Consider the following 14,664-nt stretch of genomic DNA (forward strand, 5'->3'; position numbering starts at 1 on the left):
ATAAAGCGATTTAATTCAATTCAGTACATCTTTTGATGTTCAAGTGAAAACAAGCCAGGTTTGACCAACCTCTCCTCATAGTTAATACCCTCCAAGCCAGGCAACATTCTGGTAAATCTTTTCTGTACCCTCTCCAGAGTCTCACACGTCGTTCCTATAATGTGGCAACCAGAACTGTACGCACTTCTGGGAGTGTTTAATGGGGCAGTGTAGAGGAAGCTTTGATTCCAGTTTAAAACATAACCCCATGCTGTCCCGGTCCTGGGAGTGTTTCATGGGGACAGGGCAGAGAGAGCTTTACTCTGTATCTAACCCCGTACTGCCTCTGTCCTGGCAGTGTTTGATGGGGGACAGAGCTTTACTCTGTATCTAACTCCATACTGCCTCTGTCCTGGGAGTATTGGATGGGGACAGTGTAGATGACATTTTACTCTGTCTCTAACCCCATGCTGTCCCGGTCTTAGGACTGTTTAATGGGGGAACAGTGCTGTGGAAGCTTTACTCTGTGCTGTCCCTGTTCTGGAAGTGACATCAGTCAGATGAGGCAGTCATGTTGGGTGTGTATTCATGTGGGTGTCCTTTGCCTGGAATGTGAAATACAGCTTGCAATGCACTGAAATGTAAACTGTTGTTTCTGCAGAGAAAAGGAAAATTCTTATGATTAAAAACCTGCCTTACCCAATCAGTAAAAAGAATCTAAAATCTATACTTAATGATGCTGAGGATATCCACCTGTCAAAAAGCAACCAGTCACAAGGGTGAGTAAAACTTGGTCCATTAGCAACAATTTGCATTCATATATCACCTTTCACTAGTAACCCATCTCAAGGCATTACAAAGGAGTGTTATTAAACAATATTTGTCACTTCATCCATTAATGGTCTAGATGAAGGAACTGATGGCATTCTGGCTATGTTTGCAGATGATACAAAGATGAGTAGAGGGATAGGTAGCATTGAGGAGGTGGGGAGGCTGCAGGAGGGTTTGGACAGGTTAGAGAGTGAGGTAAAAACAATGACTGCAGATGCTGGAAACCAGATTCTGGATTAGTGGTGCTGGAAGAGCACAGCAGTTCAGGCAGCATCCGAGGAGCTCCTTGGATGCTGCCTGAACTGCTGTGCTCTTCCAGGTTAGAGAGTGGGCAAAGAAGTGGCAGATGGAGTACAGTGTGGGAAAGTATGAGGTCATGCATTTTGGTAGGAAGAATAGAAGCATGAACTATTTTCTAAATGGGGAGAAATTCAGAAATCTGAAGTGCACAGAGACTCCAGAGTTCTAGTCCAGGATTCTCTCGAGGTAAACTTGCAGGTCGAGTATGTAGTTAGGAAGGCAAATACAATGATGGCATTTATTTTGAGAGGACTTCCATATAAAAGCAGAGATAAACTTCTGAGACTCTGCACAGGCCACATTTGGAGCATTGTGTGCAACTTTGGGCCTCATATCTCAGGAAGGATGTACTGGCCCTGGAGCATGTTCAGAGGAGATTCACGAGAATGGTCCCAGCAATGAAAAGCTTAACATATGAGGAACGTTTGGGATCGGGGGGGGGGGAGCTAATTGAAATATACAGAATACTGAATTGCCTGGACAGAGTAGATTTTGGGAAGATGTTTCCATTGGTAGAAGAGACTAGGTCCCAAGGGCACAGCTTTTGAGTAAAGACCTTTTAGAATGGAAATGAGGAGAAAGTTCTTCAGCCAGAGAGTGGCAAATCAATGGAATTCACAGCCACAGAAGGCCGTGGAGGCAGGTCATTGAGTGTATTTAAGACGGAGATAGATAGGTTCTTGAGTATCGAGGGGATCAAGGTTTAGAGGGAGAAGGCGGGAGAATGGGGATGAAAACCTATCAGCCATGATTCAATTGCAGAGCAGACTCGATGGGCTGAATAGCCTAATTTCTGCTGCTTTTTCTTATGGCCTTATGAGCTTTGTGAAATAATTGGGAGGGGGGGTGCTAAAGCTTGGTTGAAATTGTGATTGTCAAAAGGGGAGGTTTAGGGTTAGAGCAATCACATGGAATGCAGGGAGAATTAGCCATTTGGATACAGACCTGGCTCGAAGATAGAAGACAGAGGGTGATAGTGGAGGGTTGCTTTTCAGACTGGAGACCCATGACCATCGGTGTGCCACAAGGATTGGTGCTGGGTCCAGTACTTTTCATTATTTCTATAAATTATTTGGATGTGAACATAGGACGTATAGTTAGTAAGTTTGCAGATGACACCAAAATTGAAGGTGTAGTGGACAGCGAAGAAGATTACCTCGGATTACAACGGAATCGTGATCAAATGAGCCAATGGGCTGAGGAGTGGCAGATGGAGTTTAGATAAATATGACGTGCTTTATTTTGGAAAAGCAAATCGGGGCAGGACTAATACACTTAATGGTAAGGTCCTAGGGAGTGTTGCTGAACAAAGGTTCATAGTTCCTTGAAAGTAGAGTCGCAGGTAGACAGGATAGTGAAGAAGGTGTTTGGTATGCTTTCCTTTATTGGCCAAAGCATTGATTATAGGAGTTGGGAGGTCTGTGGCTATACAGGACACTGGTTAGGCCACTTTTGAAATATTGCATGCAATTCTGGTCTCCCTATCGGAAGGATGTTGTGAAACTTGAAAGGGTTCAGAAAAGATTTACAAGGATGTTGCCAGGGTTGGAGGATTTGAGCTATGAGGAGAGGCTGGGGCTGTTTTCCCTGGAACGTTGGAGGCTGAGGGGTGACCTTATCGAGGTTTATAAAATCAGGGGCACTGATAGGGGGAATAGCCAAGTTTTTTTTCCCCCCAGGGTAGGGGAGTCCAAAATCTAGAGGGCATAGGTTTCAGGTGAGAAGGGAAAGATTTAAAAGGGACCTAAGGGTGAATGTTTTCACACCGAGGATGGTACGTGGATGGACTGAGCTGCCAGAGGAAGTGGTGGAGGCTGGTACAATTACAGCATTTAAAATGCTGGCAAATGGCACTGGATTAGGTTAGGATATCTGGTCAGCATGGATGAGTTAGACCAAAGGCTCTGTTTCCATGCTGTATGTCTCAATGACTGTAATTCTAGAGCCTACTGCCTCGGCGGGTGAAGAGACAGTCACGGTGATGAAGGAATGGCAGTCTGAGGTCAGTGATTGGGAGCGGTAGTGACTGGTGAGGGTGGGCGGGGGGACACTGAGATCCCCGTGTGATGGGAAGACCTGGTGCAGGGGGCCAGACTTTGAGTGAAGGCAAAATCCCAGAGGGTTTTGAAACCAGAAGATGGGAAAGTTAAAACTGGGAGAGACTCAGAAAACACTAGAGAAACTCAGCAAGATCTGGCAGCGTCTGTAGAGAGAGAGAGCAGGGTTAACATTTTGTGTCATGTGTGACTCTTATAGAACAGTAACGTACATGTGTTATGCTGGACTCACAACATGAACTCTCGCTTTCTCTCTCTCTCTCTCTCTCTCGCGCGCGCGCATGTTCTCTCTCTCTCTCTCTCTCTCTCTCTGAATATTCCCAAATAAAGAACACACCAGCCCATTTCAAAGGCTGAGTTTTTGAAATTTACAGTCCTGCACTCACAAGAACGCTAAAAGTTAACTGTTATCTTTCTTTCTCAGAGGTTTTCAGGAATAATTGAAAATAAAACAAATCTCTGGGACACACATGCACACACACACACATTCACACACCAGCAGTCCCCCAACTTTGAAACTGGCAGATGTGAAAACTGACAGCTTTCTCTGAGGAAATAGGAAGATGGGTTTTACACACACCTCCATCTGATTCACACCACCCTGACACATGCCTCTGAGCAGCAAAGAAATGGAAACTAAAAAACCAGGGGCTGGAATTCCCTCGCTTAGTTTGCACTTTTCACTTTCTCAACAGTCTCCAGATCTGAAAGGAGGCGAGTTTTCAAGCGTGCTTTGTTTTTACTTTAACACAGAGCTCTGTCTAACCAGGAGGTCACAGCAAGCACTGGGGGCTTTCTAGGTATCGAGACACCCCCCCCACCCCACCACCTCCCTCCACTTGCCCTAGAGTTCTACACAGGAGTGTACCCTACCATACAAAGCCCCCTATCCTAGATAATCGCTCCAACGTTGTCCTGTGCAGGGCAAAGTGGGAACTACTCAAAAGTTTTGTGTGTGTGTGTGTGCGCGCGCGCGCACACTGTTTTGAGATTCACCCCCCCCCCACCCACCTACGCAGACAGACACACACACAAGGCAGCAGCAGTCTGACCCACTGTGCTCCTGCCTGGTCTCCTGAATAGGGAACGGACTCGGCAAGTGCTCGCTCCCTCAATCCCATTGAAGTGAGGCGGGGTGGGGAGAGGCTTCAGCAATGCTGCAGCCTGCTCAAAAACGAACCCTGAGACAGAGGGAGGGAGCAAGGCAGGCAGAGAGAGGAGAAAGGACGCTGCAGAGAACTCCGAGTCCCAGAGGAGAGGCATTAGATCAGTCATCTGAATAATCAGTTATCAGAACGAAATACTGCCCGCCCGTTTCGTTCGGATAATTGAGGTTCCTTTGTATTCCTACCTGCCTGCGCTTGGCCCAAATCCCTCCAAACATTCATGTTGTTATCCATGTCTTTTAAATATCGGTGTGGAGTGCCACTTACACCTGATGAAGGAGCAGCGCTCCAAAAGTTGGTGTTTTCAAATAAACCAGTTGGACCATAACCTGGCATCATGTGATTTTTGGCCTTTTAAATATTGTAGTTGTATCCGTATCCGCCTCTTCCTCGGGAAGTTCATTCCACACACGAACCTCCCTCTGTGTTTTTTTAAAAAAAAGATTGCCCCAATATCCTTTTTAAAATCTTTCTCCTCTCACCTTATAAATAAGCCCTCTAGTCTTGAAATGCGCCACCCGAGGGGAGAAGAAAGTCTTGTCGTTCACCTTATCTGTACGCCTGATGATTTTATAAACCTCTATGAAGTCACCTCTCAATCTCCCAACGCTCCAGTTTTAAAAAAAAAAGTCCCAACCTATTGAGCCTGTCCTTATCACTCAAACCTTCCATACCCGGCAACATCCTGGGAGACCTCTTCTGAACCCTCTCCAGTTTAATAATATCCTTCCTATAACAGGGCGACCAGAACTGCACCAACCCTGCAGAAGAGGCCGCTCTAATGTCCTCAACATGACGTCCCAACTCCGATATTCAAACTTAACCGGGTCCCTAGATTAACAGCCCAGTGCCAATGTCACAATGCCATCGCCTCCCCATGTGCTGATCACAATAACTATCATCAGGGAAGGGAATCTGCTGTCCTCTCTCATTCTGGCCTGGGCGTGACTGACTCTTAACTGCCCTCTGAAATGGCCTAGCAAGCCAGTCATTTCAAGGGGCATTCAGGGATGGGCAACAAACATCGGCCTTGCCCCAGAGATGCCCGCTTTTTGTGAAAGAGGGCACAGAAAAAAAAGCCAGTTGAAGGGAAGAAATGTACAGAGCAACGGGGCAGGAGGAAGGTAAAGGGACTTGATAGACTCACTTTCTATGAAGGGCCCAGCAAAGGCCAACAGGGCGAACAGCCTGGCGTGCTGGATGTCGTGAGAGATCTGGAAAGTTCAGGTGTGACGGGGATTGGGGGTTGGGGGGGGGAGCGGTGTAAGGGCGATTGCTGTGTTTTATAATTCATTGCTGTTGTTGTAGAGTTGCCTACGTGGAATACAAGACCACAAAACAAGCCAAACTTGCTCTGAAGGACTTCCAAGGCAGAGGTATTCCAGGCCAGGCAGTTCGAGTGGCTTCGATAGAGGAAGAGCAGGAGAGCCCAGAGAGCCAGTCTGACGGGTCAGGTATGTACCAGTGCACGTGGTCCAGATCCTATTTGCGAACTGACTGGAGATTAGTGTAGTTAGAACCACCCTCAGTCACGTTGACTTGCTGTGCGCTGGTTACTGAATGGAAGCTACTGCTGCTGCTGGCATTTCTTTCCAACAGCTGAATTGTGGCCTTGCTGGCGTTAGGCTCCACAAATCTGGTCTCCTCTCGTCCCCGGGGATGATGGGGACACTGTGGACATGTGATCAGGTGCCTTGGTTTTTTGTTTTGTGGACATGGGTTCGAATCCCACCACGGCTGCTGGTGGAGTTAACTTCAATGAATAAAATGCAAGACGACTAGCTTTGAAACAGCATGGTGTTCATGGGAATGTGTCTGTCCTTACCCCATCTGACCCACATGTGACTCCAGACTCACTTCAATATGGTTGATGTTGCCAGAACGGAGGCTGGATAGGCTGGGACCTTTCTCCCTGGATCATCGGAGGCTGAGGGGGTGACTTTACCGAGGCTTATAAAGTCATGAGGGACATGGATAGGATGAATAGCTAAGGTGCTTTTTCCAACGTTAGGGGAGCCCAAAACCAGAGGGCTTGGGCTTAAGGTGAGAGGGGAACGATTTAAAAGGGACCTAAGGGGTACCTTTTTCACACAGAGGGTGGTCGGCAAATAGGATGAGCTGCCAGAGGAAGTGGTGGAGGCTGGTACGGTTACAACGTTTAGAAGGCACTCAGGCAGGTACATGGAGTAGGAAGGGTTTAGAGGGATATGGGCCAAGTGCTGGCAAATGGGACTAGATTAATTTAGGATATCTGGGTTGGTCTGGACGAGTTGGGCCGAAGGGTCTGTTTCCATGCTATGTGACTTTATGACTTAAGTCACCCCCTCAGCCCCCTCTGAACCAGTCGAACAAGCCACTCAGCTCGGGTCTGTTAGGGATGAGCAACACCCATCGAAAGAATTCATTGATCAGGATTTGCAGGGTCTCCGGCCTTGATGTGACCAGCTGTAAAAAGTAATTCAGCGGCTGGGAAGAACACGAATACAGGCTTCCCCCTGGTGTTTCACCAGTGACAGGGGAAGGTGGATAGTAGCTCTCCAGCCCAGGGACCAGTTGAAGCTCTCGAGTGACCAGTGAAGGTCTTTTGCCACATGTGCAGATGGCCTGGTCAACCTCAGACCCAGGGAGGAGACTCCTGATTTGTTACTCTGTAGTGCACAGAGGGCGGTACCCTGTAGTTATGGCCGACCCCTACTGAACAGCCCCCTCATCCAAGTACTCGCCAGCCACTGGGTCCTCCTGACACTCCCCGGCCAACGCACTCGTGATCATGTTGGCATCCAAGTTGCCCTCTGGCTGCAGTCCCAGTAGTGGCCATTGCTCACTGTGGCGCTGCTGGGCCTGGAGAGCACTTCCAAATGGTTGGCAGCTCTTGGGAAGCAGGATCCTGTCCTCGATGGAGATGGACACCCCATCATTGGACCTAATGGGTACAAAGTCCGCCTGGGAATGCCCATGGATTGGGCCACCGCGTAAAGTCCAGAACACCCTTTTTGAGGAACTCTGTACGGTGGCGATGCCTCTCCCCCTCCATAGTCTTCCCTTGCTACTACAGTTCACAGAGGTTGGCATTGCCCATCTAACAAACAGCAATTTATTTTTCCACTGTCTTCTCTGAAAATGGAGAGAAAAGGCAATCCTTTGGGATTTGGTGTTCTTGCATCTTAAGTGCACGATGGAAAGCGTCAGCGTGTAATGTATCTCTTTAACAGCGATACATGGGTGTCTTCTCTCCTGGCCTTCTCTGTGATGAGCTTGCTCCGAGTTTTGAGGGAACGGACGAGAGTGTTTCAAGACTGCGCTGACCTGCTTTCTCTCCTTTCAGATTCCACCAGATCCACCAGATCCCTGTTTGTATGGCGCCTGTCCAAACGAACAACAGTCAAAATGTTGAAATCAACCTTCAAGGAGGCCGTGGGTGCCAGGATACCACGAAAAAAGGGACGGCGGTGAGCATTCGCTGACTTTTAGGGAAAACACCAGCCAATTCCCGTTGCCACCACCATCCCGTGGAAAAGTTGAGAAGCTCTCCCATCTCCCTGTGCAACTACCATGACTGTGGACTTGTTGGGCCAAATGGCCCAACACTGTCTTCCACACTGTGGGATTCTGGGATTCAAAACGAAAACACATTGTCTCGTGGTTATCACCAGCTGCAGGAGCTGACTCTGCAGCCAGGTTTCTTACAATACATCAGCAATTGCACTTGCAAAATATGTGCCATTGGTTATGAATTGCTTTGGCATGATCTGAAGATGGAGGGGGAGGTAATGGCCTAGTAGTATTTATCACCAAACTATTAATCCAGAGACCCAGGTAACATCCTGGGGACCCGGGTTCCATTCCCACCATGGCTGATAGTAGAATTTGAACTTGATTTTTTTAAAAAAATCTAGTATTAAGACTCTAGTGATGACTTTGTTGGAAAAACCCATCTGGTTTGCTAATGTCCTTTAATGAAGGAAACTGCCATCCTTACCTGGTCTGGCCTACATGTGACTCCAGACCCACAGCGATGTGGTTGACTGCCCTCTGGGCACTTAGGGATAGGCAATAAATGCTGGGCTTAGCCAGCAACGCCCATGACTCACGAGCGAATAAAAAATTGTGAAAGGTGGTATATGATTAGATTAGATTCCCTACAGTGTGGAAACAGGCCCTTGGGCCCAAAACGTCCACACCGACCCTCTGAAAAGCAACCCACCCAGACCCGTTCCCCTACATTTACCCCTGACTAATGCACCTACGGGCAATTTAGCATGGCCAATTCACCCTAACCTACACATCTTTGGACTGTAGAAGGAAACCGGAGCATCCAGAGGAATCCCACACAGACATGGGGAGAATGTGCACACAGACAGCTGCCCAAGGCAGGAATTGAACCCAGGTCCCTGGTGCTGTGAGGCAGCAGTGTTAACCACTGAGCCACCGTGCCACCCCTATATAGCTAGAACCTTTCTGTAAACTGATGAACATTAAACATTCAAAAACAGGGTAAATGTCATGTTATCGAGGAGCTGACGCCTAGTTGCTTCCTTGCTGTATTGGAAATGCTCCCTACCACAGCTGGGCTGTTGAGTGGAGGAATTAACCAAGCTTCTGATCCCTAATGGCTGACTAATCACTAGTAACACTAATAAAATCCCAAGAGTGTAATGTGTGCGCGAGTGGGTGTTTAAATGATGACTCGGTGTGACGCATTTTGTGGTTGAATAGTTTACTGACGGGCTACCTCCTCCACTCACAGGTGAAGGATGTCTGCCTGTTTGTGGGTGAGGGATGGCAGGGGTGGGGGGGTAACCTGCCAAGCAGGATCCGAGCAGGAAAGAACACCAGTGGTCACCGATGTCAGCTCGGTGAACCAAGCTTTCCAAGTTGGTTTTGCAGCATTGACATTGAGAGTGTGGGTTTGAGATTCCCATCACTGGGGGAGCTCTGTGGAGAGTATTTCTGTGTTTGCTGCTGCCTCTCACGCGACCTCGTGGGTTCGACACGTCCTCGCGTTGTCTCACAACCAGGGCCAGTGGTGGGAGAGGGGGGTGCCAATGCCACAAGTGATGGACTTGAAAAACAATTTTCCGTTTTTTAGAAATGGAGCCCAGGTGAGAAGGAGCCAAAGTCTGGACCTCAATGGCCTGTTTGTAAGAACATGAAGGATTAAAAGCAGGAGTAGGTCGTCTGGCCCTTCGAGCCTGCTCCACCATTCAATAAGATCATGGAAGATCATGGCTGATCTTTTCATGGACTTAGCTCCACTTACCCTCCCTCTCACTGTATCCCTTAATTCTTTTATTTTTCAAGAAAAAAGTCTACCTTAGCCTTAAAAATGTTTACTGAAGTATTGTCAACTCGTTCGCTGGTTAAGGAATTCCGTTGTTTAAGAACCAGAAGTTCCTTCTCAATTCTGTCCTAAATCTGCTCCCCTTAATTTTGAGGCTACACCCTCTTGTGCTAGCTTCACCTGCCAGTGGAAACATCCTTTTTATTTTATCCATTCCCTTCCTAATTTTATATGTTTCTATAAGATCCCCTCCCTCCCTACCCCCATTCTTCTGAATTCCAGTCTACTCAGTTTCTCCTCATAAAGCAACCCCCTCAACTCCAGTATCAATCTGGTGAACCGCCTCTGCACCCAAAGTGCCAGTGTATCCTTTCTCAAGTAAGGAGACCAAACCTGCACACAGTACTCCAGGTGTGGCCTCACCAGCACCCTGTACAGCTGCAACATTACCTCCCTGCTTTTAAACTCAACCCCTTTAGCAATGAAGGACAAAATTCCATTTGCCTTCATAATTACTTGTACCTGCAAACCGACCTTCTGTGATCCATGCACAAGGGTGCCCAGGCCCCTCTGCATAACATCAAGCTGCAACATTTTAAGCATTCAAGTAATGATCCTTTTTTACTGTGATTCCTACCAAAATGTGCTGTAGGTTTGCCTTTGTGGACTTTAAGACGGCGGAGGAAGCAACGAGGGCACGGGCGCAGTTCCAGAATATGGAGATAGATGGCCAGCAAATGAAGCTATACTTTGCCAACTCTGCACAGTGAGGGGAAGAGGCCGGCGTGTGACCTGGTCACCGATGGTATGCAGCAGCCCAGAGTGGGGGGGAGAGAGAGAGATGATGGAGTAGTGGTAATGTTGCTGGGCCAGGAAGTTAGAGGTCTAGTGCACTGGGTTCAAATCCCACCAGGGCATCTAGTAAAGTCAATCTTTTGATACAAACGAATCAGGAATGTTAGAAGTACCATTGTCGGATTAAGCTGGTCTAGTTCTTTAGTAACAGAAATCTGCCCCTCATTACCCGTCTGACCTGCGCGTGATTCCATACCAGCAGCAATGGAGTTGACTGTGACTCTCTTGCTATCCTGAAGTGCTCTCACACACGGCTGGGCGTCTTTCCCGCCACCAAATCACCGTGACTTTTTTCATATTTTTAAAACCCGTCACCAGTACTGCGCCTGTCAGGAATGGGAAATGCATGATGCCCAAACTCGCATTGAAAGAAAAACTAGAAGGACTGTGCAGCCGTGAATTAAAATTGTGTTTTATTCTCACGTGCACAGGGTTACAGTGAAAAATGTCCAATGTTACCATTCCCGGTGCCATCTTAAGTACAAAGGTATCCAGGTACAAATTCTTAGGTACCAGGTAGAAAAATAAAGTTACAAGTTGTATATTACCATCTTTACAAAGTAGAAAGAAAAAAGAAATAAAGGCCCAAGTTCAAAATTACAATTCTTCTTAAGTGCTTGATTAGATAAGATGAGAATCCCTAACGTGTGGAAACAGGCCCTTCGGCCCAACCAGTCCACACCGACCCTCCGAAGAGTAACCCACCCAGTCCCATTTCCCTCTGACTAATGCACCTAACACTACGGGCAATTTAGCACGGCCAATTCACCCCAACCTGCACATCTTTGGACTGTGGGAGGAAACTGGGGCACCCGGAAGAAACTCACGCAGACGCTGAGAAAATGTGCAAACTCCACCCAGTCAGTCGCCCAAGGCTGGAATCGAACCTAGGTCCCTGGTGCTGTGAGGCTGCAGTACTAACCACTGAGCTACAGTGCTTAGCCACACTGGCCTCGCAATCCCACCCCCATTGGTTCGATCTCCACACTGCACACACCCATTCTCCACAGAAGGAGAATAGATTAAAGTGAGGGAAAAAAAAGAGTGAAAGAAGGAAAAGAAAGTGCCAGCAGATGAACTCCAGGCAGGAGCCCACAAGCTGCACAGCCTACTCTGCTGCCATCTTGAATTGGAATGGACTGCACTGGGTTGGGCATGGGCGCAGTGGAAGTAGGAATGGTCACCCAGAGGAACTTGGGAGTAAGCCCTTTCGCCAGACAGTGGTGAGAACGTGGAACTGGCTTACCCAGGAAGTGATTGAGGCGGGAAGGGGTGAAGGGAATAGAAGCCAAGGGAGATGTGTGCAAGGGAAGGGGGCTGGTAGCATGACTCTCGACCCACACAAGGTGGGAAGGGGGCTCCGGGGTCACAGACTCCAAGCTGCCCAATGTCTCAGGGATTTCTCGTGTGGTGGGCAGAAGGGTCTGTTGCTGTGCTGTACCGTCCTATGTAGCCCTGCTCAGATGGGTCTCTCTGTCTGTAACCCCCTCCCCATCCACCCACCCCAACCAGCATCCTGCCCCCTACCGCCCCGTTGTCACTGAGAGTTTGCAACAAATTCCAAGCGTTCGATCTGGGCTCAGTGTGGATTGAGAAGGGCCACACCGCATTGCGGCCTTTTGAGAGAATCTAGCGAACCGCCCACTCCATTTGTATTGAATGCCGTAACTCCTCTACTTTGGCTCTCTCCCTCTTCCATTTCAGATGAACCCGGATCACTCAGGATCGCAGACCTACGAGGAAAGCCAGCAAGCAAGCAAAGCATTCTCACACCTGTTTCCAAAACCAAATATTTCAGTTCTGTTGATGTAGCTGGGGACCAGTGGCTCTTGCACTGCTCTGGCAGTCTGACTTTTTTTTTTCTCAACCTGAAATTATTCATCTGTACCTGCTGGTAATTTGGCTTGTCCCCTGTTGTTGCTTTCCTTTTCTCTCAAGGTTTGCCTGTGTCCCCACTTTGCCCCTTTCAATTCCTGTGTTGACCCTGACAACTGTTAGGCCTTGCTGTGTCTTGCACTGACCATTAGGGAGCAGCAGATGACAGCGTCAAACAAGGGTTTGGGTTTGTATGGGGAGATGAAAGAAAAGATCAGCTGGTCTGAGCCTCAGAACTTCTGAGGAAGAGTCACTGGACCCCAAACTCTGATTTCTCTCCACACGTGCCACCAGACCAATTTCAGCAGTTCCTTTTTTGTTTCTGATCTCCAGCATCAACTGTTTTTGGTTTTTATGAAGGAGATCATTATTGGACAGAGAGCAAGCTGTGTCAGTACATTGCCATTTTAAGCAATGGATGTGACATTTTCAACAGGATACTGTCCCGTGCCAGCATGGTTGAAAGTAAGGGATTTAATTGTAGACACAGCATGACCTTATGATGCCGTGTTCAGGAATGGTTGAGATTTCAGCTGAGCCTTGAGTCTGCCATCTTTCTCCCCACTCCCCTGTATCGTCTGAAGCTATGAGGCTGAGGAGGCAGAATTCCCCCTTCCACAAAATTAATCCTTAAAACTTTAGATGGGAGTTGAAGACGCAAAAATATTTCAGTTTCTTTCCGGAACAAAAAAGCAGGAATTGCCGGAAAGCTCAGTGGGTCTGGCAGCATCTGTGGAGAGAAATCGGAGTTTACATTTCAGGATCCAGTGACCCTCAGAACTCGAGCCAGAATGTTAACTCTGATGTCTCTCCTCAGATGCTGTCAGACCCGCTGAGCTTTTCTAGCAGTTTCCATATCTGTTTCTGATTTTAGCATCTCCAGTTTTTCCTTCAGCTCCAGCCAGACTGTGCTTTTACTGAGACAGTGTTGATTTCAGTTTTAAACTCTGAACTGTGTCAGGAACCAAATAAAAAGACGCAGGGGTGATTTTAACTTTTTCTTTAGTTTACACGTTCCGTGAACATGGGTGTGGCTGCTTAGAGGACAACTGAGAGTCAACTACATGGGCTATAGGTCTGGAGTCACATGTAGGCAAGACTGGGTAAGGATGGCAGATTTCACTTCCCTGAAGTAGATGGGCTTTCTGGGGAGGAGTTGAGGGAGGGGGATGGGGGGGGGGTTGGGGGGTAGAGAAGAGAAGTTGGGGGGAAAGTGGGACTGGGTGGAGGGAGGGGAAGTGGAGGGTGTGTGGTAGGGAGGGGAAGTGGGGGAAGAGAGGGAGGGGAAGTGCAGATAGGGGATGTGGTGGGAGGGAGTGTGGGGGGTAGGGATGGAGGGGGTGTTGCGGGTAGGGAGAGGGTAATGAGGGAGAGAGGGTGTTGCGGGTGAAGGCAACAGCTTAGTGCCATTATCACTGGACTGTTAATCCAGAGATCCAGGTCATGTTCTGGGGACCTGGGTTCAAACCCTGCCCACGGCAGCTGGTGCAATTTGAATTCAATTTAAGAAAAATCTGGAATTAAGAGTCTAACGATGACAGTTGTCAGGAAAGCCCATCCGGTTCACTAATACCCTTTAGGGAAGGGATCTGCCAACCTTACCTAGTCCAACCTTACATGTGACTCCAGACCCACATCCAATGTGGTTGACTCAAACTGCCCTCTGGGGCAATAACTGCTGGGCCTAGCTAGTGATGCTCTCGTTGCGAGTGAATTTTTTAAAAATTACCAACAGTAGTTATTGGTCAAGCTTTCTTTCATTCTAGTTTCCTTTCCATATATCGATTCAATGTTCACCGTCTGTAATTTGTTTATTGACAATCTACTGGGGTTCCCGTAGCTGGAGAGATTTATCAGAGAGCTGAGATGTTGCAGAACTCACCTTCTGCGCGTGTGTAGTCCACATAGCTGACTAGTGAACCTATTCTGATGAATCGTGAACTGGGGACATAAATGCTGCCCCTCTGCTCCAGTATGAAGGAGCTTTCTCTTATTCCTGAGCGTGCTGCCCTTCGGGAGAAAGGGAATGCATATCGGTGTTTCTAACACACACAATCCCAATACGGTCAAGATTAAGGTCGACTGTCATATGATCTGGGCTCATAGTCGGGCAATAACCATGTGCCAACAGCCCCAAGGGACCTATGTACAGAAGGTTGAGTGACAATGCGTGTTTCAAATAGAACAGCAGAGCTTTCTCTGAACGCTCAGTGAGTCTCACTGCCTCTCTGAAAGATCACTAACCTAAAACGCTAACCCTCGTTATCCACAGACGGTGCCTGGCGTGCTGAGTAATCGATTGTGTTTTTGCTTTGAATTT

General features: G+C 48.0%; 1 protein-coding gene across 17 annotated transcripts in view; it reads left to right on the top strand.

Annotated features, from left to right (window-relative positions):
• Positions 1–13,489, top strand: part of LOC122544342 (uncharacterized) — a 126,719-nt gene extending 113,230 nt beyond the window's left edge. For 11 of the 17 annotated variants that reach the window (XM_087982768.1, XM_087982774.1, XM_087982771.1 and 8 more), the window contains 5 exons: positions 641–758; positions 5,642–5,787; positions 7,659–7,782; positions 10,267–10,419; positions 12,174–13,486. In XM_087982768.1, coding sequence (XP_087838894.1) covers positions 641–758; positions 5,642–5,787; positions 7,659–7,782; positions 10,267–10,384 — 506 coding nt within the window. In that variant the 3' untranslated portion in view covers positions 10,385–10,419; positions 12,174–13,486. Of the gene's footprint in view, positions 1–640; positions 759–5,641; positions 5,788–7,658; positions 7,783–10,266; positions 10,420–12,173 lie in introns of all 17 variants that reach the window. The other 6 variants (XM_087982773.1, XM_087982779.1, XM_087982767.1 and 3 more) reach the window with 2 other exon arrangements.
• The last annotated feature ends 1,175 nt before the right edge of the window (positions 13,490–14,664 follow it).

Source organism: Chiloscyllium plagiosum, unplaced genomic scaffold, assembly GCF_037043375.1.
Source record: "Chiloscyllium plagiosum isolate Xiang-an unplaced genomic scaffold, Cpla_swu_hap1 HiC_scaffold_44, whole genome shotgun sequence".
Classification (NCBI taxonomy): domain Eukaryota; kingdom Metazoa; phylum Chordata; class Chondrichthyes; order Orectolobiformes; family Hemiscylliidae; genus Chiloscyllium; species Chiloscyllium plagiosum.